This window comes from Osmerus eperlanus, chromosome 6 (genome assembly GCF_963692335.1).
Source record: "Osmerus eperlanus chromosome 6, fOsmEpe2.1, whole genome shotgun sequence".
Classification (NCBI taxonomy): Eukaryota; Metazoa; Chordata; class Actinopteri; order Osmeriformes; family Osmeridae; genus Osmerus; species Osmerus eperlanus.
The window spans coordinates 14,121,096-14,144,416 of NC_085023.1; the positions used below are offsets into that span (position 1 = coordinate 14,121,096).

Here is a 23,321-nt window from a genome sequence, read left to right on the forward strand (position 1 = left end):
TGGAGGAAAAGGAGGAGGAGGAGGAGGAAGAGATGGGGGAGATGGAGATTCTTGTCTAGAGCTGGGGACTTATCATGAGTAATGACATGTGTGATCTTGAAGGCCTGGGGCACTGCATAACATAACAGGACTACTTATATAGACCCCTCTCTCTCTATCTGTGTGTCTGTCTCTGTCTCTATCACTATCTCTATCTCTGTCTCGCTCTGTCTCTTCCTCTCTGTCTCTCTGTCTCTCTGTCTCTCTGTCTCTCTGTCTCTCTCTCTCTCTCTCTCTCTCTCTCTCTCTCTCTCTCATCTCTCTCTCTCTCTCTCTCCTCTCTCTCTCTCTCTCTGTCTAATAAGACAAAACCAGTTTCTCATCCTGTATTTGATATTTATCATCTTACCTTGCCAAACAGGCATGCACCAAAAATGTGCATACCAAAACACAACACACAAATGACATTTATGGATGAACGAGCAAAACGGTGGCACAGCTCAAACTTGAACCAGGGAAACATGGCACACATGTCAATTACTTGATGTTTACAACCCCAACATTTTTCTGTACAGGTTAAACATTCGTTCCCATGCCCCCATATCTGTCCCACCTTTTATTTGCTGAGACACCCACAGTAGACTCAGAGATAAAACAAGCACTTCTCCCTGTCAGGGCGATGCTAAATGTGTTCTGCAGCGGACTCATTTAATAGCCAATGCCCACCCTCAGCAGATGTGGGAATGGAAGCTTTTTAAAAAACCTGCCTTCTACTCCCTTGTAACAGGAAGGCCCGCTCGGTGATATATCTTTCAAGGCAATGTCATAAAGCAGACTTTCACAGGTGTAGCCTGCAGCACAGGGAGATACGGAGAGCTGTACAGACAACTCGAACAGAGACGGGCTGAGGAAGGATCTCAGCTATACTGGAGGAAACTTGGTCCGCAGTTGTCTACCCGCATCCTATAAACAATTCTGTTTGAATTAGCATTCATTTTGGTTTTGATTGTATGCTGAGCCAACGTTACAAATTAACATAGCATGACACAGTCAGAGCATAGTTTCCTATGCTTTGAAAGACAGGATAGTTTGCTAGGAAAATCTTGCTTGACTTTTGCTTGACTTTTGCTGCAGCAATTCCTTTCCAATAAATGAGTGATCGCAGGTGACGTGTTCTTAAGACTGTCCATGACCATGTTACAAAGAATTGCTGCAATTATTTTGTTCCAACTTGTTCACCCTGAATATTTAATGACGACATATCATGTTTACCCCTACTGGGGCATGTGAAAAAATTGACCTGCATTTAACCTTGCAACCTCATAAGTAAATAAAAGCTTCAATACACAGTATACAACCATAATGAAATCAGATGTGTTGTAATCTGATTCCGTGAGGAAGCGGATCTCACTTTCCGCCGGGACAACATTCGGACAACATACCGTCAACATGCCCGTGAATAACGTCACGTGTTTGTGTCAAGGACAGTTGCCAATGACGATAGGGCTCCATACTGTGGGTGATGGCAGTGCATGCAGAGCGTACCCGTCAGGACATTAACGAGGGGGGCTAATCTGCCACAGCGTCATCCCTTCCACATGCAACAGCAGCCTGCGTCAGTCGCTCAGCATCGTGGCGATGGTTGAAATTCCTGACCTCCCCCAGTCAAGGCTGGAAGAGAGCCTTCACTGTGTGAGGCCCCCATTTCCAGAGGCACAATATCATGAGTCAGCATTATCAAAGACCGGCTCTCAAAGGTGGAGATATAAACGCCATATCTGCATGTGACGGACACAATCCGAGCCCCAATTATGGGGGCTCGTGGCCTCGTATCTGAGGTGCAGAGCATATAATGTTGTTTTTTTTCAAACGAGGAACCGAAGGGCAATCCGAACAGACAACATGGTCTGCTGGGTACATAAGGAGATTTAAGAGGATTACTTTTGCAATTTTAGAGTCAATGCATTATTCATAATCCTGTGGATGGCTGGGGCCAGAGTAGGGAAGGACCTCGGGTCATTAGCAGAGATAGATAGCTTTGAGAAGTGGAAGAGGAATGGGAGGAGGAGAAAGGGAAGAGTGATTCAGATTGGTGACATCCTGAGCTGCCTCTGAATATTCCCATATGTCACTCATTGTTTCTCCAGGAATTGTAAGGAGTTGGAGAGCCTTTCCAATATTCTCTTTGTGTGAATTACCATTTATCTGCTTTACATGGCCCTGCGTGTGTGTGAATATAAAGTATGTGAGCACTGAAAGGACTTTTTTGTGGATGTGATTACCGTTTCAGTGGTGTGAGATTGTTATTTCCTGGTGTGAAATAATATGATCCCATGTGAATCGGCCTTGAAGCAATGGAAATCTCATATCACACAAGCTTCAGACAAACAATTTTCAGGCTGAAATCAGAATTTATACCACACTTTCCTGCTGTCCACCCAATATAAACCCATCTGCAACAGTAATCCCTCCATTTTTTGGAACTAAAACTGATAAAACCACAACACCCACCCCCACAACACCTTGAGCCATGACCTTCTTGCATAAATTCATATTAACAAGTCGGTGAACTTAATTCCCTTTATCTGAAACTCAAACGCAGTTCACAAGTGCCGATGATCCGAAACTGTGGAATAAGAAGTTCCTGACTCTTCCTGCCAACCATCCAGAGACACAGAGGTCAGAGTAGCCAGCATGCAAGGTGAAACACTTCAAATTAAGGCCTTGTGCGTTACATTTGGCTGCTCTGATACCTGCATTTTATGTCATATGTTCATCTCAGGATATAGGGCTTGGCAATTTCGGAAAACATCAAATTGATACAGATTTATTATAATAAGACTTGTCCTCCTGCATGTTTTGTGGGGGAGAGAAGTCCATCAAGTTGCGTTTATAATCAAGATTGTGCGAGGCAGCCCAACAGTCGTTGTGATGGATTAACGTCTAAGAATGAATGAAGAATGAATAAAGTAAGGATGCCAAGAACAGCCTGACTTTGTGTATTCATAAATTATACATGTTGGTGTATTTCTTCACATTATGTCTTATGAAAACGACGAACAAGTTGCCTTTGATGTCTTGATGCTTCATTTCCATACACTGGCTTTCATGCATTCAAATACTGTCCAGTCCATGCATTAGTTAACAAATAGCTTACAAAGACTATCAATGTCACAGTGATGACAAGTAAGTCATTATTCATTGCTGTACACCGTAGGGATCAAACCATGAGCTCTACCTTGCAGACCAAGATGGTGTCTTTGAGGTCTGGTAATGCTTTATCACAGAAAGATCTCAAGCGACTTGTGCTATTATTACATTTAACTTACCTCACCATTTTTTTTAATGAAAAGCTTTTTTGCATACGTTATTCGCAATAGCAAACATAATCGAGTGCCGAAAAATAGCATAGTGGGAAGGATGCTAGACGTGATGTCACACAAAAAAATTGACCATCTGCTCCCTGTCTCCGTCTTTATTTAACGCTACAGAAGTGAGATTCCACCTTCCCACATGACACCGACTGACTCTTTCTCTCTCTGCGCCCTCTCTTCCCAGGAACCATGGTGAGTAGGGAGGCCAGCAGCAAAAGCGTGGCTCTCTCCAACTCAGAGTCGGACTCGGACACAGGCCCTTCCCACGGTCCCGAGGAGGAGTCAGGCAGGCCCCGGGTGAAGAAGAGGAACAAGGCCCTCCAGGTCCGCTTCAAGGACATCTGTGAGGCCCAGAAAGAGCAGCGAGCGGCGGGGAAGGGTTCCCGCTCCATTTCCTGCAAGGTGACGTGCAGGAAGTACATGACCATGCCTGCGCGGCGTTCCATCCCCAACGTGACCAAGAGCACGGGCGTGCAGACCTCGCCGGACCTGACCAAACACTACCAAACGTTTCCCTTTGAGCGAAAGAAGGGCCACACGATCAAACACACCGCCTTGGTGGAGAACCACAAAGGGCAGAACAATGGGTTCCTGAGTGACATTAAAGGGCCCGTAGAAGGGGAGGAGGGAGGGAGTTTGGCCGCGTCATCCCGTTGTGGGGGGAAAATTGTGGGGCAGACCAAAGCGCTGCTTCACCACACGGACAACAGCAGTGGGCCTGAGGATCTGCTCTCTGGCGCCAACTGCATGGACGGGCTGACCTGTCCGGGTCCCTCGCACATCCCCGCTGGGCCAGGGGGCGTTTCCAGAACCCCTGCTGATCCCAAGGCGGAAGCCGAGTACCAGGTCTGTGGCACCAGGACCAAACACAAAGGATTATCCAAAGACACACTGGACTTGAAAGACGGCACCTCCTCCAAACGCCAGCTGGTCAACTGTGAGGTTTCCCCTCAGGACACGAGGTCAAAGACCCTAGGTCCCGTGGCGTGGAACTCCTTAACACGTGTGGATTGTATAGGGAGCCCGTCGGGGAGGTACAAACGCAAGAAGGCCACGCAGATAAACGGACAGCACTCCCAAACGCTGCCCCACAGCGCTGGGTGTTCTTCTCAGGCTCCGCCTCAGGGCAGTGCAGGGCATGTATCATCCTCCGGCCAGCCTCAGCAGAGTGCGGGGGGTCAGAGATGCCCCTCAGGGCAGCTGGGACCCTGCGGGCAGGTGGTGCCCTCACCTGGGGATGGAGAGATTAAAGCACAGCTGCAGGCCATGGAGACTCTGATCAGCTCCAGCCAGGAGACCATCAAGGTCTTACTGGGGGTCATCCAGGAGCTGGAGAAGGGAGAAGCCCAGAGAGAAGGGTGAGAAGGCCGTGGAGTTTTATCTTTGTTAATGATGACCCACGTATGTGTGACAGGAGCTTGTTAATAGGTCTACATGTCGGCAAAATGCGCTGGGAGACCCCAATTTCTTTTTTCCACTACATTCCTTTTTTTCATATTACGAAAGTGATGAAAAGGTAATAAACATAATAAATACATTTTTGGGGATGAATACTCATAGTCACGTCGGGAATGTAGGCTTGTTAAGGCATGTTTACTTGTTTGGATTTTTCTGGGGGAATTTTTTCTCTGCTAGTTTATTTAAAGTGTGCCGATGTTAAAATAAGCATTTTGAGATTTCAATGAATGATACAACAAGCTTACAATCTGCACTTTCTTAATATGTAAAACTGGAAAATAACCTTGCACAATTTAGCAGCTCCTGTCACATATTTGACATTTGGCTTCTGGCAGTGTTGGCGCTGAGTTGATCTTAGTCTTAAAATATTGAGACTCAGTATGGGGGCAGAATTGAACTGAATGCACAGTAAACATTGTCGTTGACTGCATAATCTGATCACATGAGCAGGGGAGTATAACTGCTCCTAAACTGTGCACTAGGAAATAGCCACATGCTCCTATATATTTATCTGAGGCCAAGAACATTAACAAGTCTTAACAAATGGATGGGACTTGAAAATCTGTCTGTACCCAAAACCCAGAGCGGCACAAAAGCATATTGCATTTAATTCTCCTCCCCAGACACCCGAGAACAAGACACCTCCAGTGTCATCTCACAGGAACTTGCTTAGGGCCAATTAGCAGCGGCTCATAAAGCCAAGCCTTTCATCTCTACTTAAGTTTGCTTCTCTATGGCACCTTCACTCTGCTCCGTCACTATTATTAGTCCTGCATACAGCGGAACTGCATGGCCCACTGCAGAACCACCCCTCCCTCCCACACACACGCACACACACCCTGTTCCCTCAAACCCCAATCTCTCTCAACCCCAACAAAAATATATCTCTCCCTCCTTTCCCTCACTCCTTACCTTCCTCCATCTCTTCCGGACACGCTTTCTTCAAAGCCCAGGTCCCAGACTCCGAGTGCAAATAACAGGACAGCATCTAAAAGCCGTCCTACTCCCAACGGGGAGAAAGGCAGCATCATGGCTGTGGGTTTGTCAGCTGAAAGCACTGCTTTTAGACCACAAACTCCTGTGTTGACAAGAAGGGCTTCATCCATGTTCTCCCAGTGGACCGTGGACAGACGCAGACCGACAAGTTAACATAGGGACACGATTCTGGCTACTCGCTTAGATGACGCTATGAAACTGCAATAAGTACTGCGTGCTTAGAAACGTTGATCAAGTGCACGTTTCTTAATCTGTGCAGTCGAGAGGCTGTTCAACTTTGACATTTAGAATGGGGCAATTTGAAAAAAACAGTTTCGCTACCCCAATCACACACTCCTTGCCAGGGACACAGCATTAAAAACATAGACCTCCAAACTGTTTGTTTACTATCAATTGCATGCTAATTATAATCTAATTGACTATGGTTTTAAACTGCATCAGCAGCAGAATTGTGTTATGGAACAATGTTCAAGGCTCTTCTCATTATACTGTATCAAAGCTTGAGGCTATTTTGGATGTCAACAGTAAATCAGACACTGATGGGGGTTTTAAGGACGTTCTAAGGAGTTTAGAGAGCGTACACTGTGCTGACAAGGGACACACTTGGGGTGTCGTACAGTCTACTGATAATAATGGACAATAGCTAAGAAATGACTTTTGCCATTGGTGTTTGAAAATGCACACTCTCAATTCCAAATTGATATCAAATGAATATTTATGGCTTCTGAGTTCTGTAACAAAGTTTCCTAAAAGACTGTTGCATTGGACACCATGAAAACGGATCAGAAATGTCTGCAGGTTGTCTTAGAAATGCTGACATTACGACTGTGTGCTGTGTGTGTGAGGTGGGGGGGGTCTGGTGTTTGTGTGGGTATGTGCATTGTTGACTATCCTTCAAACACACAAGATAATCCGACCTAACCTGACCCAACCTTGTTACGGAAATTGATGGAGCGAAGAGCCACATCTATTCCCCCGTGCAAGCAGACAGACAGGCTAACAGAGGCAAGGTATTTAGACAGGCACTCATGCAGGCAGGCCAGCAAGGATGTCTTCAGAGTAACGGCAGACAGACAGGCAGGAGAAGCAGGGAGCTAGAAAGTCATGGTAGGGAGTGATGATAAGGACAGGGCATCTCTCAGGACAGCTGACGTGAGCAAACAAACAACACGGATCTGAGCCAGTGCCAACAAGCAACCTCACAGCGCACAGAGTGACTTTTAGAGGCACGGCTTCGAGAATTACTTTATTACTTCCCCCCTTGACAGAGCTTGGAGAAACCATAGCTTGTACTGCAGAACAGTGGCACTCCACGGAATTGACTTCTTCTCCTCCGAATTGGGTAGTTTACGAAAGCAATCACTTTGACGGTAATGAATATCCAATTTACAACCATTCCCATTTTTCATCTGTTTATGACCAGAAGTGCCAAATGATCAATTATAAAAATTCAACATGTTAAAGGAATCTCCATTTGTTTTGGCCTTTACTTGGCCTTTTTAGGGTAGGGAAATGGATGAACCGAGTGACCTTGAAACCTCATCAGCATTTCAGGTTGGTCCTCGGGTCTGTCTCTCTCTGTCTACGAGGCCACCTCTTAGGGTCACCCCTCCCGTCATCATCCATCAGGCTCATCTGACAGCAAGCGATTACATGTCCTAGTAGCACTCCAGGTCCCCTCTACTTGACGCTTATATTGCACGCACACACACATGAGCACACATGCACACAATTATACAGTATGGCTGCCAGTAAGGTACAGGAGGTGATCGACGGAAGCTATTAAGCCTGGGATAGATTTATATAGTCGTCCTCCCATTTCCGTGCTTTTCCACGCTCACGTCCTCTACGCTGGTCCTTGTTAATGCCTCAGGGGAAATGTGGATCCTCCAAATGTGGGGGATCCACCAAGTAAATAATCCCAACCCTCGTTCAGTATAGGCCTTGAGGCACTGGGCATGTCATAAACTAAATGTCATAAACAACATACTGTGGGTAACATTTGTCATCTTGATTGTGTTCTCTAAATCTCATTATTTTTTTAAATAAATTGGGTTGAAAGTACACAGGGGAAAACAAAGCATGCAGTACAGTAAATCTTTATCGATTTTTCATTAGACATGATTTATGTTACATTTAGACGCTACTTGCCGGTTTATAGAATAGAGATGGTGAAGCACATTTGTATACAAAGGCTAAAACGAGATAATCCTTTTATTTTAAATTAGCTTGTCTTTTACCTGATTAAACTAATCGAGGAAGAACGTAGTAGTGAGGATGCCACTAAATGAAGATGAATCAACGGAGCATAGGCAAACAACTTAAGCCTTTAGTGGATATTGGAATCAAGACAGACAAAACTCTGCCCGTTCCATGATCTACATCTATAATCTACCAACTGAGTGATGTTGAGGTTGTGAATTTGAACACACAGTAGACTAACCCTAAAGAATCATCTGGCTTTCTCTTCCCCATCCACAGGCTTTCATACAGGACAGGACAGGACACCGCCAACTGTGACACGTGTCGAAACAGTGCTTGCATCATCTATAGGTTGGTTTCCCCTTCCATACATTTTGCTAACTGCTTCAAAAAAAATGCTAATGGCTGTCACTGTACAAACAAGTATCACCGTACACTGTATAATTGGCTGGTGAAGAATTTAGTAGCTGTTCATGGCTGTTGTAAAATAGATAATGATACAGTAACTCATCCGACAGTGTCCACCTCAGTCTGAGGAGTCAATAGACTCCAGGTTATTTATGCCTGAGATCAATAGTTTGATCAATATTGTATGTCAGGTCAGTAGTTACAACAAATAGGCTACTCCGTGACAGTCTAAACTGTAATTTCAGTTCTGTGAATTTGTAATGTAGGCCTAATCGATCAAAAAAGGAATTAGGACATGAGCAAAATCTGTAAAAAGCTCATTATTTTGTGAATATCTCGACGCAGGTGGTGCAAACATGTAACATTGTCACGGTGGTGGGTAATAAAATAAATAAAAGCACATTTCTCCCGTACAATTGTGAGGAGCTCTGGGCGGAGGAGTTCCTGAGAGGAGCAGCAGAAAGAAGCAATCAAACACAGCAGAGAGAAATGAATTAGTCTGGAGAGGAAAATACAATTGAGTCTCCAGAAGAGCAGCTGGGAACCAGCCACAATATCCAGTCAGTAAGCGTTAACTCTCCAAGCGCCCGCCAATAAAGGCTGCAGCCATCTACTCCATAGCCATGGTTACTCAACTTAACTTTTGAGTCCATTTCAGCCCCCATGACAAACAACTCCATTTTGGTTAATACCCACTGTTGTCACTCTGGCACACACTCATAAATGTTCAGGTTCCCTCTCATCCTCAGTCAGACAGAGCGAGAGGTGGGAATGGCTCCGAGGCAGGTGGCAAATCCACTCCATCTGTGACTCCCGTGTCATCTGTCACCTCCAGCCAGAGGTCTCTGCTCCGCTGCTTGGACCCTCCTGTCAAATTGTTTCCAGATACGTCAGACAGCGCAGTACCCCAGTCACACAGACAGGGGCGCAGATGGTGGTGGTTTTTACAAAGCAAAAAATGCTAAACAGTGTGAATAGACTTAAATACTACACACTGTAAAGCCAGCCTGTGTTCAATGCGATGATGCGAGGATGATAGTTTGGCACTTGCCTGAAATGATCAGGATGCAATGCAAAGTAAGAGCTGCACTTGCTGGACTGGAGGTCAGGAGAAGCCGAGTCTAAATGCACAGGAAGTTAAACCATCACCTCAAATTACACAAAATGCCTTATCGAGCAAAGTTGTATAAGCTAAAAAGTTGAGACCTTTTGCTCCAAGCCCCCCCTCCTCCCTCCCACACACACACACACTTCAAAAATCTCTCCTCTAAGACAAGGAGGGTTCAATCTCATTTCCCCTTGGTATAAAGAAAAGAAACACAGGACTTTCCTTTCTTGCATATTCTACTTCACATTATTCATAAATAATATATATAGCGCAGAAAGAAGAAGGAAACTGTATTTCTCCAAAGAAATTAAAGATCACAAAATACACTATTGTTCAGAGCCAGAGATTGAATTGGACATGCTCACTGTAACATAACAGTTTGCATTATTGCGTATTTTTACAGACTGTTTATCTTTTCAATGCAATCTGACTGCGTCTGACTACATTCGAAATTGGCCTCAAGCAGGTTTCACCGCCTAAAGGAAGTCGTATATAGGGATTGCATTGAAAGGTTTTGCCCAGTCCGTAAAAATACACAATAATGCAAAACAGACATAATAAAGATGTAAAAGTTGAGTAAAGCTTAACTTTTGGGTCAGTATGGATGTGATGACCAATCAGAACACAGATTTTTCCAAACTGTTGCAAGGCATCTTATCAGTATGTAGGTACACAGTTTGAAGATGAATGAACAAATGATGGCGCACACAGGATCTTGAAAACTAATGCATTGTTGCACAGTTTGTCAGGATACATTAAATTCCTCTCTATCAAAAGTCATGTACATGCACATAGATGCTGTTGAGAAGGCTTTCTTAATCTTTCATGGAATCAACGATCATTTATTTTCAGTGAGGACATCCACAGTAGATTATTTGACCAGTAACACCAACCGCGCTCTAATCCCTCAATTAGAAAGTTAATCTCCACTGTAACCTCTGCAACCCAGCTATTGACCTATTCAGACAATATATAGCATTCACCCAAACCTCTAGCTGTGTGTGCATGTGTCTGTAGAATATCATTTGTCAATTATCAATCATCAATAGTTTGTAACTATGTACAGTACATCCATAATAGAAGAGCCATCATAAGAAATAGACCTGTGGTGATGATCACAGTGATAGTCTTATGTAGTCATAAAAGCAGCCAATGATTTCCTGCTGTTGTGGGTTGTTAAGGATTTTTCAAGCATGAAAGAAGATTTTATAAAGCAACCAGACAACATCTAATGTACTATGTACATGATCGCTGTCTTCGTTTTCCTTCATGTCAGATACCGTGTCATCTAATTGCTTTAATACGTGTGACCAGCTGTGCAATTCCTTGGTGATTCGGTGATTCATATGTAATAAAATCAAATTAAAAGAGATACGTTTTTTTGCTAGATAGTGTCCATTTCAGTCATGTACATAAATGCTGATGTCATGCTCGGTTGAACCACCACGTTGGTGTCAATGCATTGCAATGAAAACTATTTAGAATGGCATGCTGCTCTGAAACTGATGTGGGACTAACAAGGTTACGGTTATTCCATGATTTAGAGAGAGAAAACATTTATTTGTAAAAAAAAAAACTAATACAAAACAGAGAAAACAAGGGCTATCACTTGCTCTCATCAGAGTTCAAATAATCCAAACGGCTAAGTGCCTGCAACCCAACTGCTTAAAATGACTCCATGTGGGAATGTCATAAATTGGCAGAGGAAATGCAAATAAGTCTTTGTGGACCATCCACAAAGGAGAAGATTATCATTTCATCAGTGCTCTGTATCATCAAATGGCTTTTTCAGCTCATCTTGCCTGAATTGTGTGCCTCAGTCTGATTTTGAACTGTCCTTGAATAGAGCGTACCAAAACTTGGCAAGCAAGACGGCAATTTATCAAGACGCTATGCATTCCTGCCAAAGCAAGGGTTGTAAATATAGCTAAAACTTAGCAAATTGTTGTATTTTGTATTACTCTGCAAAGGCCTCACTAAAAGTGAATACTTAGTTTACAGTGAGGTCTATGCAAAAAGTGTATAGCTTTTCATGTTGGTCCAATGGTTTATATCTAATGAGATCTTTAATTTTGTCTCGTGATGCATGGTTTCCCCTCGACATACAGTAGGGCCTGTATTCTTCCCCAGGACATATGAAGACAAATGAATCTGCAGACTTACCCGCAGAGTACAGTATGTACAGTACACCTACAGCCATACACACAAGGTCTTGTCCCACAGGTCATTGTTTTATCATCCCTACACCTCTGCAAGGCCTGTGATGGTGAGTCAAACTGCTGATGGGGCAGCAATAATCACCTTGCTGGGCACTCCACTCTGTGGCTCGCCTTAATGAGCTGGCCCGGGTACAGTACAGTGAGCGTTTTTGGCCAAAAAAACCTTAAGAACAGAGCAAGTCAGAACCAAAAGGCCAATTATTCCTCAAACGAAGACAGTAACTGCTCATTGCCAAGATTTGCAGCCGCTAAAATGCGGGGCCTTTCAATGCAGAGTGGCGCGACAGCTCCAATAAGACCAATAAATCCAGGGCCCGGGGTTCCAGACAGCGGCCAAGCCCCAATAAGGTACTCAATCTACTGGCCATACCAAGTGTCCAACTACCCCTCCCTCCATGCTCCCTCCCCCCACTTCCACACCCCTAGCACCACCAACCCCTCCTTCGGCCCCACCCCCCTATATACTGCAGCATCTCATGCGTCACTGCAACCAATACAAACAAGACACAAACAGGGCGGGGAGGGAGAGGGTAAGGGAGAGGAGGGACGCATAGATGGCAGGGGGCATAAACAACCACGACGGTATTGATCCCCCACCCTGTCCTTACCAGAACTGTCGTGGAAGTTTTTGAGAGAATCGAGCATGGGGAATATAAGGGCATGTCAAAGGAGGTGGGCACCAAGTAAAAAAAAAAAAGAAGGCTTGTCATACTGTAGCTACAGAACCCTGAGCAATTTATGCTCCTGCTGAGGATACGATGCTAGCCTTCAACTACTGTAGCCTTCTGTAGCTTTGCTGCAGCATAAACTGTGAACGTTGTGTGACCCCAAAGTTAGTATGCAGAAGGTTATGCTGAGTAAATGACATACCTCTGGTTTGAAAGTGAAATGCCTCTGTTTGTTATCTCACAACACTGTCACCAACAGCAGTTAGTGAGAGAATGTACTGGGGTGAGAATGCCTAGCAACTGACATGGCTATGGCTCTGCACTGTATGACCGAGAACAGCAAGATACTGTAACAGCACTATATAGGGTCTCCTGAGGTGTTTCATTCGATTTGGAGCTGATAATGACTGTAGAGAAACGTGATAATCAAATTGAATGAAAGATGAGTTCAGTAGTGATGTTGTGTAATGACTGTTATGAGAAGCTAGGTGGTAATTAACTTGTGTGCCCCATGCTGAGTCTGCAGAGCTTTGGGTGTTTCAGTGAATAATTGTTTATAAAGCTCAGATGTTTTTTTGTGTTTATTAATCAACTGTTTGGTTGTGATTGTAAATTGCTCCTGATAAAAATAAAAATAAAATCCAAGCCAAATTTACTTTTCTAAAGTTGAGGAGGCCGTAGCCAGTAAAGTACAATATTATCAAGTTCAGTAATTTCAATGAAAAAATCTTCTCCTAAGGATTGTTCCTGTAGTACTTAATTGTCATTTACAAAGAAAGGCAAAAAGGAAATTTGCAGCATTCTGTACAACTTACTGTGTTATATTCTTAATGCAGCAGTGCAGGGTCAGCAATGACAACAACAAGATGAATCTTGTCCACAAGAATCCACCAATGAGGAAACGGTAGAGAAGAAAAACAGGTATACAATAGAAGGGGAAGACAGGGTTTGAGAGATAGCCCACCGCCAACAGCTCCCTTCCAAAGGAGGCCATCATTGAGTGTTGTAGGTCCCACCAGGACCCCAGGTAAACAATCAGCTAACCACAGATCATAGAAGCAGGTTCTCATAAAGCACAACAAAACTGCAAAATGGTCTGCATCCGAAAGCCTGAGGCAGACTCCCACATCTCATCCTGTTTACATGGAGATGATCTCAGATCTGGTTCCTTTATTTACTGTGCTCCAGAACCAGCTCCCCATGGCTTCTCTGTGTAGTACACTGGGGGCCCATGGCTTCCCACTGAGTCAATTGTCCACAGCACACAGTAATTGCAGCCCTTCGCCAAGTGATTAATTGCTTAATAAGTGCCAAGACCATTCCGTAGTGTGCTGTGCTGTGGTGTTCTGCTCTGCTCTCTGTGAATTGGCATCTGGCTGAGCTGAGAGATGCTGAACTTTCAAAACCCTTCTGAAAATATTGGGGAATAAGGGAATGTTCTGAATATATGAAGCAGTTAGGAGTTTGTTTCAAACTTATTTTCAGTCAGCCTCTGAAATTGCTAGAAGGAAAAAGTGTTTTGTAATGTGCTGCTTTTAGGTGATATGAAATTTAAACCGAGTAGTGGACTCTGTGATATTCTATATGTACTGTCACATTGAACGTTTTACAGGGATTTGTGTCAAGACTGCATTCACATCTTCAAAAATGCATGGATTGACCAACAAGTCAATTTTGGCAATCACATTTGTTGTCTGGATGTTTTTAATCGAGTTCCATTCTGAACTGACACTTCTCTTTGGTGTCCAGACACTTTTTCAAAACACATTATGTCACTTTCAGTCGAATATCTTCTTTATAAACCTAATTGGCCTGCCCAAGAAGGCTGCTGTATGACTGTGCAGCAGAAGTATGCCACTCCAAATCATATAATTTTATCAAGGATGTGAATAGTTTAATAAAACTATAAAGTAAAAAAAATAAAAAATGATTTCAATAACGATTGTCCTTTTTTAGACCACTCCGTGGTTTGCCCAGTCAAAAGGTTATGTTAATGCACTATCTTTAGATAATTTGTTTGTACATTGCAGGCGGATGACATACAATGATTCATATTTGTGCTCAATTGCAAGCCAGTATACTTTCCATATTTACTACCCAGCTACCCAGACTGAACTGGATCAATATCCATAAAAGGAGAGTATGGCTGTAGCACATAATGTATAATAATGCATTTCTTCTCCTCTTACTGTATAATATACAGCGGCATATCCCTCTCTGCTTTGGCTCTCAATGATTTCATTTGGTCGGGATTAAACCCTGTGCTCCTCCCAGTCCTGAGAGATTTAATCTGAGAGTTCAAGCTTCATGTCCCAGCAGACACACGGTAGCCAACTAGGGATTACCCTAGCAGTGAGGAAGTATGACGTCATCAGGATCCCGACTATCTCCACATCAAGGCAGTGTTAACATAGGACAATGCCTAAAATGTGTCCACATTTGGTATACATGTCATATACATGCCTTGCCTGTGGAGATATACAGTTTTTGAACAATGTAAGTGAGGATGCAAGTGGTGCTGATAGTATTATCAATGATGCAGTGTAACTGGCCTTCCGCCTCTTCCTGTCCACCTGGCCTCTAGTCACTGACCTGGATTACTGATGGACCAAACATTTGATATCAACATTATTGGCAAACAATCTGGTAAAATATCAACTATAGCTAACCTTTGAGAGGACCTAATGCACCACATTATGTGGAGCCATGTTTTTGCATTGATTGTTTGTGAAATATGTGTCAGTCACAATGAAAATAGTAAAGTCGATCTAAAACATTCAATGAAGAGCATGACATTAAAGCATTTAAATACTGGTAATCAACAACAACAAAAAAGAGAGAAAACATGAATATGTTAAATACATCTGACACTAAAACCCTGTCATGGTCGCCCTATGTAGAGTACAGTACAACATCAAAGAAACAGTGAAGCATGCTGGTAACTTTTCCATGGTGTCTGTTGCAGTGTGGAGCTGGACTTTAAGCAGCAGGAGGATAAGCTGCAGCCGCTGATGAAGAGACTGTGCCCAATGGATCACCCACAATGCCCTGCTCTGCCTTACCCCCACGAGGTGTTCACCTCCACCCCAAAACGCAAGTCCAAGACTGAGTCCAAAAAGCATGCCCGCTGGAAACTCTGGTTTCTTTAAAGAACTTGTCTGGCTTTGGAATGGCCTTCCGGGTCTGTTTTACCTGTCTGGCCCTCCACTGGCAAGTCCGAAAGAAGATTTTCCACTCCAGAGGACAGATAGTCACAGCAACCATGGGATTCTGGGATTGAACTATAATGGGAGTCTTCTCTGTGAGAGACAAAAACAATATTTTGTTCATGATGGTTTAGAGCCTGCCAAACCTTCCATTTATGGCTTAATGTGCCAGAGATGATTGACTTACGCAGGCTAGAAGTTTGCAGAACAAGGTGAGACTGGGTATGTTTGTGTCCTCTTTTTCGAAAATGGATGTTTATTTATTTATTGAGAAAATGTACCTCTCAGTTTTTTTATTCATGATTTAACATTTTCCAAAGACATACTTCTGGTCTCTCTTTCCCCAGAGACACCAGTCTTTGAATAGAAGAGGAATCGCCATGTGAAAAGCCTGTTCTCTCAGAAGCTTCCTAAGCTGTACATCAGCCCCTCGGCACAGCACAAACATTTGGATACTGAGAGTGACATGGATAGAGGACTAACAAAGTACACGACATGCCTGAAAACCTCACTTATTCTCTCTCTCTCTCGCTCTATCTCTCTCTCTTTCCCTTTTTCTTTTGTTTGTTGTTTCGCTCTCACACACTCTCTCACTGTCAACCTCATGTGCTGACACACAATTCAGGAATACAAAAAAAAAAGATGAATACCTGGAATGATCGCCCTCTCTAAATATAGAAGCAATGTTTTGTTATAGTATATCCAATTAGGTTTAGGATTCCATGTCTTGAAGCATATCCAGTCGCTAGTAATGCAGAAAACATGTATTTTTGGATTCGAGTCATAGATTTATGTATAAATATTGAGGAGTAATTACTGATGTTTTACACTCTTAGGATTCATGCTATTGTATCAATCAGGCAGATGAATATTTTCTAAAAAATTCCATCAAGTAAAAGCTTATTTTGGATTCATCACTAGTTGCCCAGTTCAAGTTATCATTCCCCAGCAAACAGGCCAAGCCCAGCTTACTCTTTCACTCCCACCCACAGTAAGGATGTGTATTGTAAAGAACACCTATTATTTGTAGCCTGGCATTGGCAGACTAATTTTTAAATGCGTATTAGTCTGGAACCCCTCAGTTCATTTTGGATTTCTGAGGGGCATTATTAAAGCGTGCAGACCAAATTGCTTCTGGACACAATTGTATTGTGGATAGATACAACCAGAGCAAGGATTTTATTTTCCAGAATGCCTCAACATCGCTCCTCTGTTAGCCTGGCATCACCAGACCAGGGAGGGAAATTTGTTTAATAAGAGGGTGGCCAGACCTAGCCTGGGAACCAGATCAATTTGTGAGCTGTTGGTTTATTTGCTCTGGGAGAGGAGTATGGTCACCCTCCTCTAAAAAATGTTTTCCCCCCGGCATAAAAAGTGCCGGGCCAATCACAAGCGTTTATCTGATATGTGAGGGTTTAAAATGATGAATGGACAGAGTAGTGACATTGAGGCATTTTCTTAACCAAAGCGAAATTCTATACAATTGCATCCAGAGGCATTTTACATTTACATTTAGTCATTTAGCAGACGCTCTTATCCAGAGCGACTTACAGTAAGTACAGGGACATTCCCCCGAGGCAAGTAGGGTGAAGTGCCTTGCCCATGACACAACGTAATTTGGCAATTTGGGAATCGAACTGGCAACCTTCAGATTACTAGCCCGATTCCCTAACCGCTCAGACACCTGACTCTCTCCCTGACTCTGATTTTGGCCTCTGCTATTGACAATTGTCATTAGATATCAAAAACGAAGGTTCAAGACTAATACACATTTATGAATTGGTCTGCCAGAACAAATAAAAGCTTGTTTTTTTTAGCTCATTCATCTGGTTTCCAGGCTACTCCTTGGTACAGTTATCATATTAAACCTGCCCCTATTCAGATAAACTGTTGTGATTGGCCCAACCAGATCCCAGTCTGATGTAAATCTACTTGAATAGGAGGGTGGACAGGCCCATCAAGCAGAGAAAATAAAACAAGAGCTTGCAGATTTGTCTGGTTCCCATGTATTTGTTTAGTATCGTTATTGGGATCAACTCCCTAGTCCATTATTACACAGCTTACGTTAATTCTATAATGATATGGTTCCTGAAATTCTGAATGACATACATAGAACTGATAATCTAACAACTTGAAAAGCATCTGTGTGATTTGATTTGATGATTAAACCTCCCACCATAAAATACATTGTAGGCAGTCCATCCATGCACTGAATTTGCAAGACTCCAGAAGGGCTATTGCATTGATTTAGGCATAAATCACAATACTGTATGTGATTAGTTAGTAAATTTTGCCCATAGAGAGAAACAACAACTGTAGCAGTATAACTAAAACAGCATCAATGGTGGCCACAAAATGCGTGTCATAGTAGTAAATAAAGTTCTGTATAGATTTGTTATATTTACGTTTCAAGTATAATGTGATATAAAAAAGACCTTCTCTTGTTGAGCTGGTCCATCATTTTAATGCAGGGTTTGTAGTCCTATTACACACTGTAACTTAGCGGGCTGAAGGACAAACACAGACTTTACCTTGAGGAAGTGCAATTCATTGATAATGTGCATATTATGAATTTTGTACCATTTTTACTTCACAAGTAAAGCATTCTCAATTGAAAATATGTGTCTGTATTTGTTGTAGCTATTGTTGTACAACAATAGCTAATCAAACCATACTTACTCAGTTGTACATGCTGCTCTCTGCCTTATCAGCAGAGAATCTGTCTGTGACCAGGTCTCAGCTGCACTCTTCTACAGTGCAAACTGCTGCCTGCACAACTCTGTTTGTTTTTCTCCCTTACTTGTGACTGGTTCGATGGCTGGCAGGGGCACCACTCGGGTGACTTATGATTGGGTCTCTCCAGCCCAACACCTGCTACCCAAAGGCTCTCAGCTTGCTCCCCCTCAAACTAGAGGAGCAATCTCCCCTCACTCTTCCTCCTACACCTCTCTTTCCATCTGTCTGTAGTTGCCTTTTTAGTCATTCCGACACATATATTTTCCTCCCTTTTTGCCTTCCTCTGCCATCATTTCATCACTCCATATCTCACTTCTCCCTTCCCTTTATCCTTGTTTCTGTCTATGACTTTCTTAATGTCACTGTTGTATCATTTCTCAATGTTGGTTCAAAGGGGTCTATGCTCTGAGCTATAAACAGCAGTTACCATGGTAAAGCGGGTGAAGTCAGAGGGGTAGGGCCAACAGTTCAGGTCTCTGAGGACATATACTGCAGTCAGAAGTAGTGCTCAAGGCAATATGTATTGGTACACCTGAGTTGTTTCATGTCTGACCTTCACTGGGTGAAATATATGGGGGGGGGGGGGAAAGAGCTCAGTTAATGTTAAGAGTACATCTGGTTCAGCTCTCTGACATGCATCCAATACAGGCCAACATAGCTTCAGTGTTGGAACAAGTGTACCAGCTGTGTACTGGAATAAACCTTGTTTTTGGTGAGTTAGGGCTGTGGTGGAGATTTGAATATTCTTTCTTTTGAGGCTTTTCACAAACCGTAACTCACCACACTTTTGTTTTTCCATGTTAGGCTTGTCCTATAATATCTACATTACTTATTTAAAATTAATGACCAAAAACCCTCCCTCTGCTTAAAGAAATCTTGTTTCTCACTCATCAATCATGGATTTGGGGGATTTTGTTGGTTTGTTTTAGTTTTGTTTTATTAAACAGTCCGAGCAATATACAGGTGTTGCCATGGTGTATATAATCAAATTGCATCAACGATGTATAGCTGACTACATGTACATGACTAACTAGTTCATCTAGCTAGCCACTTTAGCTAATAATTTAGCCAGGCTGCAGTGGTTTTCTATCCAGTGTCAGTAAGCAAGCTACATTGAGCTCATTACAGTTTTCTTGTCAGTCTTAAAAACGATAGTGTGGCAATCTATCTAGCCTTCTGTCGTGGGCACGGCTGCACGACCAGTGACTTTAAACCATTTCCTTGGTTTTAACTGTTGTTAGGATCCCATTGATTAAGATGATCCTCGCATGGTTAGCAAATTATTTCACAAGAGCAGTGAGGTACAAGAGGTTCATATTTCAGACAGAGGTTGCTTTCTCTTGTTCATTTCCCAAGCCAGACTACATTTCATTAATGCGGCACTGCACGTCCTTGGGTGCTAAGTCAAATCAAATCAAATCAAATTTATTTGTATAGCCCTTTTTACACGCAAGCATGTCACAGAGGGCTTCACATATGCCCATAGAACTGCCCCTCAACCAACCTAAACCCTCAAGGAAGACAAGGAAAAACTCCCAAAAAACTCTCTAAGCTCTCTATTGCTAAGCAATACACCGGACGATGTTCAACTTCATTCAATGCCCGGTTCTCGAGATAATCAAGCCACACAGACACACACACACAGATTCCTGTGATTAAAGTTAGATACCATAACTCTAGGACATAGACCCACATGAGCAAGGATGGAAATGGTAGCCCAATGTCCTCAGATTCATGGACCAAGCATACACATGCAGTGTAGTGTGAACATTGAAATGAATATTGATTTCGATGAATAGAGCCATTTCGGATATCTGGTTACATACGGTCCGAGATGAGCATTCTGCGAGTGGCATCACGGACACTCTTCAGGAAACCTATGGGTTTGGACCCGCCGGTACCAGTATTATCCAGCGCCTTGCAAACCCCTCCGAGAGGACAGTGGGATGCCCGGGCCTGGCTCCCGGGGACTGTGATGAAGCGGGCCACCATACAGATGTGGTAGCTCCTCAGGTCCACCAGCGCCAGCACACAGGCGTCATAGGCATGGCAGACGGAGGGGCTGGAGCCCGAGAGGATGTAGTCGCGCAGGGAAGAATGCTCGGACAGTGTCTCTATGAGACGGCGATGGGCCAGAGGCATGTAGTCTCTCATGCGCTTTAGGAAAGCGTCTACACATAGAGGGTAGGAACCATAGTGAGAAAAAGACATTGTCTGACTAGATGTTGGTGACGTGCAGAGTTTGTGGATATGGATCGGATCCCAGACGACATGTAGAGAGGTTCAGGGTGGGGTCATACTTGCTTGGTCTTCATGACGAACGCCCAGTAGTGCATCAAAGCACTGGATGGAGGAGCTCTGGGCAGCACTTCCTCCAGACAGCTGGATAGGTTCATCACAGATCCCCTCGTAGTGAAGACCTTCCGGTAACATGGGATTATCTCTCCACCTGAATAGGACAGGAGATCACATGGTCACCACAGGAACTAGAGCAGTCATACTGTACAGTAGATGCTGTGAATGACTGCCCTTTGTGCTTTGTGCTTACCCAGAGAAAAAAATTCTCAAAGTTCCATGGAATGAGACTGGATCAACATGCCCTGAAAAGATGAAATATGCAAATCGCATTCCAGTTTACTGAAATGAAATTATAGAGTATTGAAATGAAACCATGCATGGTTTGTGTACAGTACAAGTGTCAGTGTGTGAGTGTGATTTGTTGAATTACGTCATTGCTATGTCACTTTGATTCACGTATATTTGATTCACACTTTGAACACGCATCTGATAATTCTGCAAAGATCAAGCAACAAACAATTTGTTTTCTAAGAACACATGGCACAATGCTAATTTTCAGTTATTTTAAAAGTCTGGGCACACAGCCAAGTCCACCATTTCTAACCACATCTCAAAGTCTACAACTCTGGACATTTTGAACCAATTCTTTTTTCAAACATTGTCAGTCACACCATTCAGGTCAAACATCAAAATGCATTGTCTTATAATTTACCTTATATCACAGTGTCTGATCTGACCACTAAACAGTGTGTATGTGTGTGTGGGAAGGGGGGGGGGGGGGGTAAAAACCTGTTAATATTGCATGGTGTGGTGGTGGTGTGATTGAGACATACTATGCATGAGCTTGAGCATTTTCATCATCTCCCTCAGAGACTGGGCCACTTTGTGAAGGCCCTTCTGTAGCATGATGAGGTCGCAGGTGGCCCTAGCTTTCATCACCTCCAGTGCTCCCTGTGGAGAGTTCAAGAGCTTTAGAGCTCGAAATAGGACAGAGGAACGCCTGGACTGACAGACAAAGAGGAAGAAATCAGCCAAAGACAGTTGCAGGGGCGTTCATGAGACTTGCCTGTAACCCTGAGCTTCCAGCCTTCTCCACCAACAATGAAACCAGGAAGAACCCTCTGCAGCTCTCTCCCCCAGGAAAAGAAAACACCAAGTCCAAGTTCCTGTATTTGAATTGCACATGAAAATCACATGAAACAAAACAGGGAGTCCTATGATCGGGGTCATTCTGGTATTAAAATCAGACCAAAGAAAAAAACGCTCACCCTATGTCCATGCCTCTGAAAGGCAAACAATGATGCTGTTAGTGCATGTCGGTGTGCCTCCCCTTTAATACGTTGTCCTCTTTCAAGATTGTGCAAATAGATATTGGGATATATTGCACAGAAACTTGGAGGTGCAAGGTCAAACTCACCCTGTAGAGTCTCTGAGTTTCCAGTTGGCAAGAACTGAATCAGCATACGTAAGAATGGGAGGGAGGCCGAGTCTCTTTGACACCAGCCAGAAGGGAAGAGCCAGAGCTTTGGGCAGCACCTGTTAATCACAGTCATAAAATTAAACACACACTCTATCAGCGTTAATGCTTCATTTCCAGGGCCCCTTTAAACAAGATAAGTTACCCTTTGTTAGTGAGGTGAGTTGATTTACACTGGTAGGACTCCAGGAGATGGCTTGTACAGGGCAGAAAGTAATTCTCACCTGCGCTGGCAGGTGTTCCCCCTCCTGCCAGACGTAACCCATGACGATGAAGCCCAGTGCCAGGTGAGCCAGCCTGAGCTGTCGATGGCCTCTCAGGTGTTGAGGACTCAGATCGGCCATCTGTTGGCAAAGGTGGAACAGTGTGTTCTTTTTTCCGAATATTTTTATGAAGCTCTGGCAGAATCCCACTTCAGAGTCTTAATGGTGGTACGACAAAGTACAGCATCTTACCTTATGGACCTGTTCTCTTAGCTGATGTGTGTGGATGAGGTGTGTGAGGTTGCTGGCCAAGTCAATCCAAACGTTGTAGTATTCTGGTAGGTCAGTCTGAATGAAGCATAAGTCAGAGTTACTCAAACTTTGAAAACACTGGATGTAAAAGCGTTGAATCAAACTCTTAGAAGCACCAACCTCCTATCTTCACACACAGCTATGTCACAACTACAGTGTGGACAAATACAATCCTGGGTTACATGCCTGTATGACATTTAACTAAGAGCTTCACTCCTGTTGTTTTTTATGCATTTTAAATCGGAGGCTACACACAGTACATTTTGTATTTAAGCTAAAAGAGTAGCACCCAGGTATATGTGTGCTTGAAGACAGATTTTAGAAGGCCTGTTTTACCGATGGTTTTTCCAGAAGAAATCCATACTCTTCAGATACATGGAAGGAGTCCAGGTCTATGTGATCTGTAGAGGTGTGCTCCATGTACTCTCCTCTGATTGAACCCACTGGACAGTATGTAACTCTCTGGCTTTGCCGAGTAGGAAATGGGAGGACTTGTAGCTGACTGCTCGGCTGGATATGAGACTTTTGCTTTCTTGTTACTGTTTTGTTTCTCCTAACACAGACATCCCCTTTGTTGTCACTTCTCTTATTGTCAAAACCCCATCTAGGTTGATTTCTAGTTTCTGGTTTGGAATATTATCAAGTAACTCCAGTGACCAAGAGTTCGGAAGCTCAAT

General features: G+C 43.4%; 2 protein-coding genes across 3 annotated transcripts in view; one reads left to right on the forward strand and one right to left on the reverse strand.

Moving 5' to 3' along the window:
* insyn2ab (inhibitory synaptic factor 2Ab) overlaps positions 1–17,114 on the forward strand; it is a 17,734-nt gene extending 620 nt beyond the window's left edge. The window contains exons 2-5 of one of the 2 annotated variants that reach the window (XR_009930704.1): positions 3,538–4,711; positions 8,289–8,360; positions 15,378–15,830; positions 15,966–17,114. Coding sequence is in view for 1 of the 2 variants with exons in the window: in XM_062464623.1 (XP_062320607.1) it covers positions 3,543–4,711; positions 8,289–8,360; positions 15,378–15,561 (1,425 nt within the window). In the remaining variant the exon portion in view is untranslated. Of the gene's footprint in view, positions 1–3,537; positions 4,712–8,288; positions 8,361–15,377 lie in introns of both variants that reach the window. The other variant, XM_062464623.1, reaches the window with a different exon arrangement.
* A 2,182-nt stretch (positions 17,115–19,296) lies between these two features.
* On the reverse strand, positions 19,297–23,064 carry LOC134022765 (indoleamine 2,3-dioxygenase 2-like). Its single transcript, XM_062464515.1, has 10 exons — positions 22,981–23,064; positions 22,585–22,680; positions 22,354–22,473; positions 22,070–22,188; positions 21,921–21,935; positions 21,719–21,818; positions 21,486–21,603; positions 20,903–20,954; positions 20,655–20,803; positions 19,297–20,525 (listed from the first exon to the last, which is right to left on the reverse strand). The coding sequence occupies exons 1-10, from the start codon at positions 23,062–23,064 to the stop codon at positions 20,173–20,175; spliced, it is 1,206 nt and encodes a 401-aa protein (XP_062320499.1). The 3' UTR covers positions 19,297–20,172.
* Between the last annotated feature and the right edge of the window lie 257 nt (positions 23,065–23,321).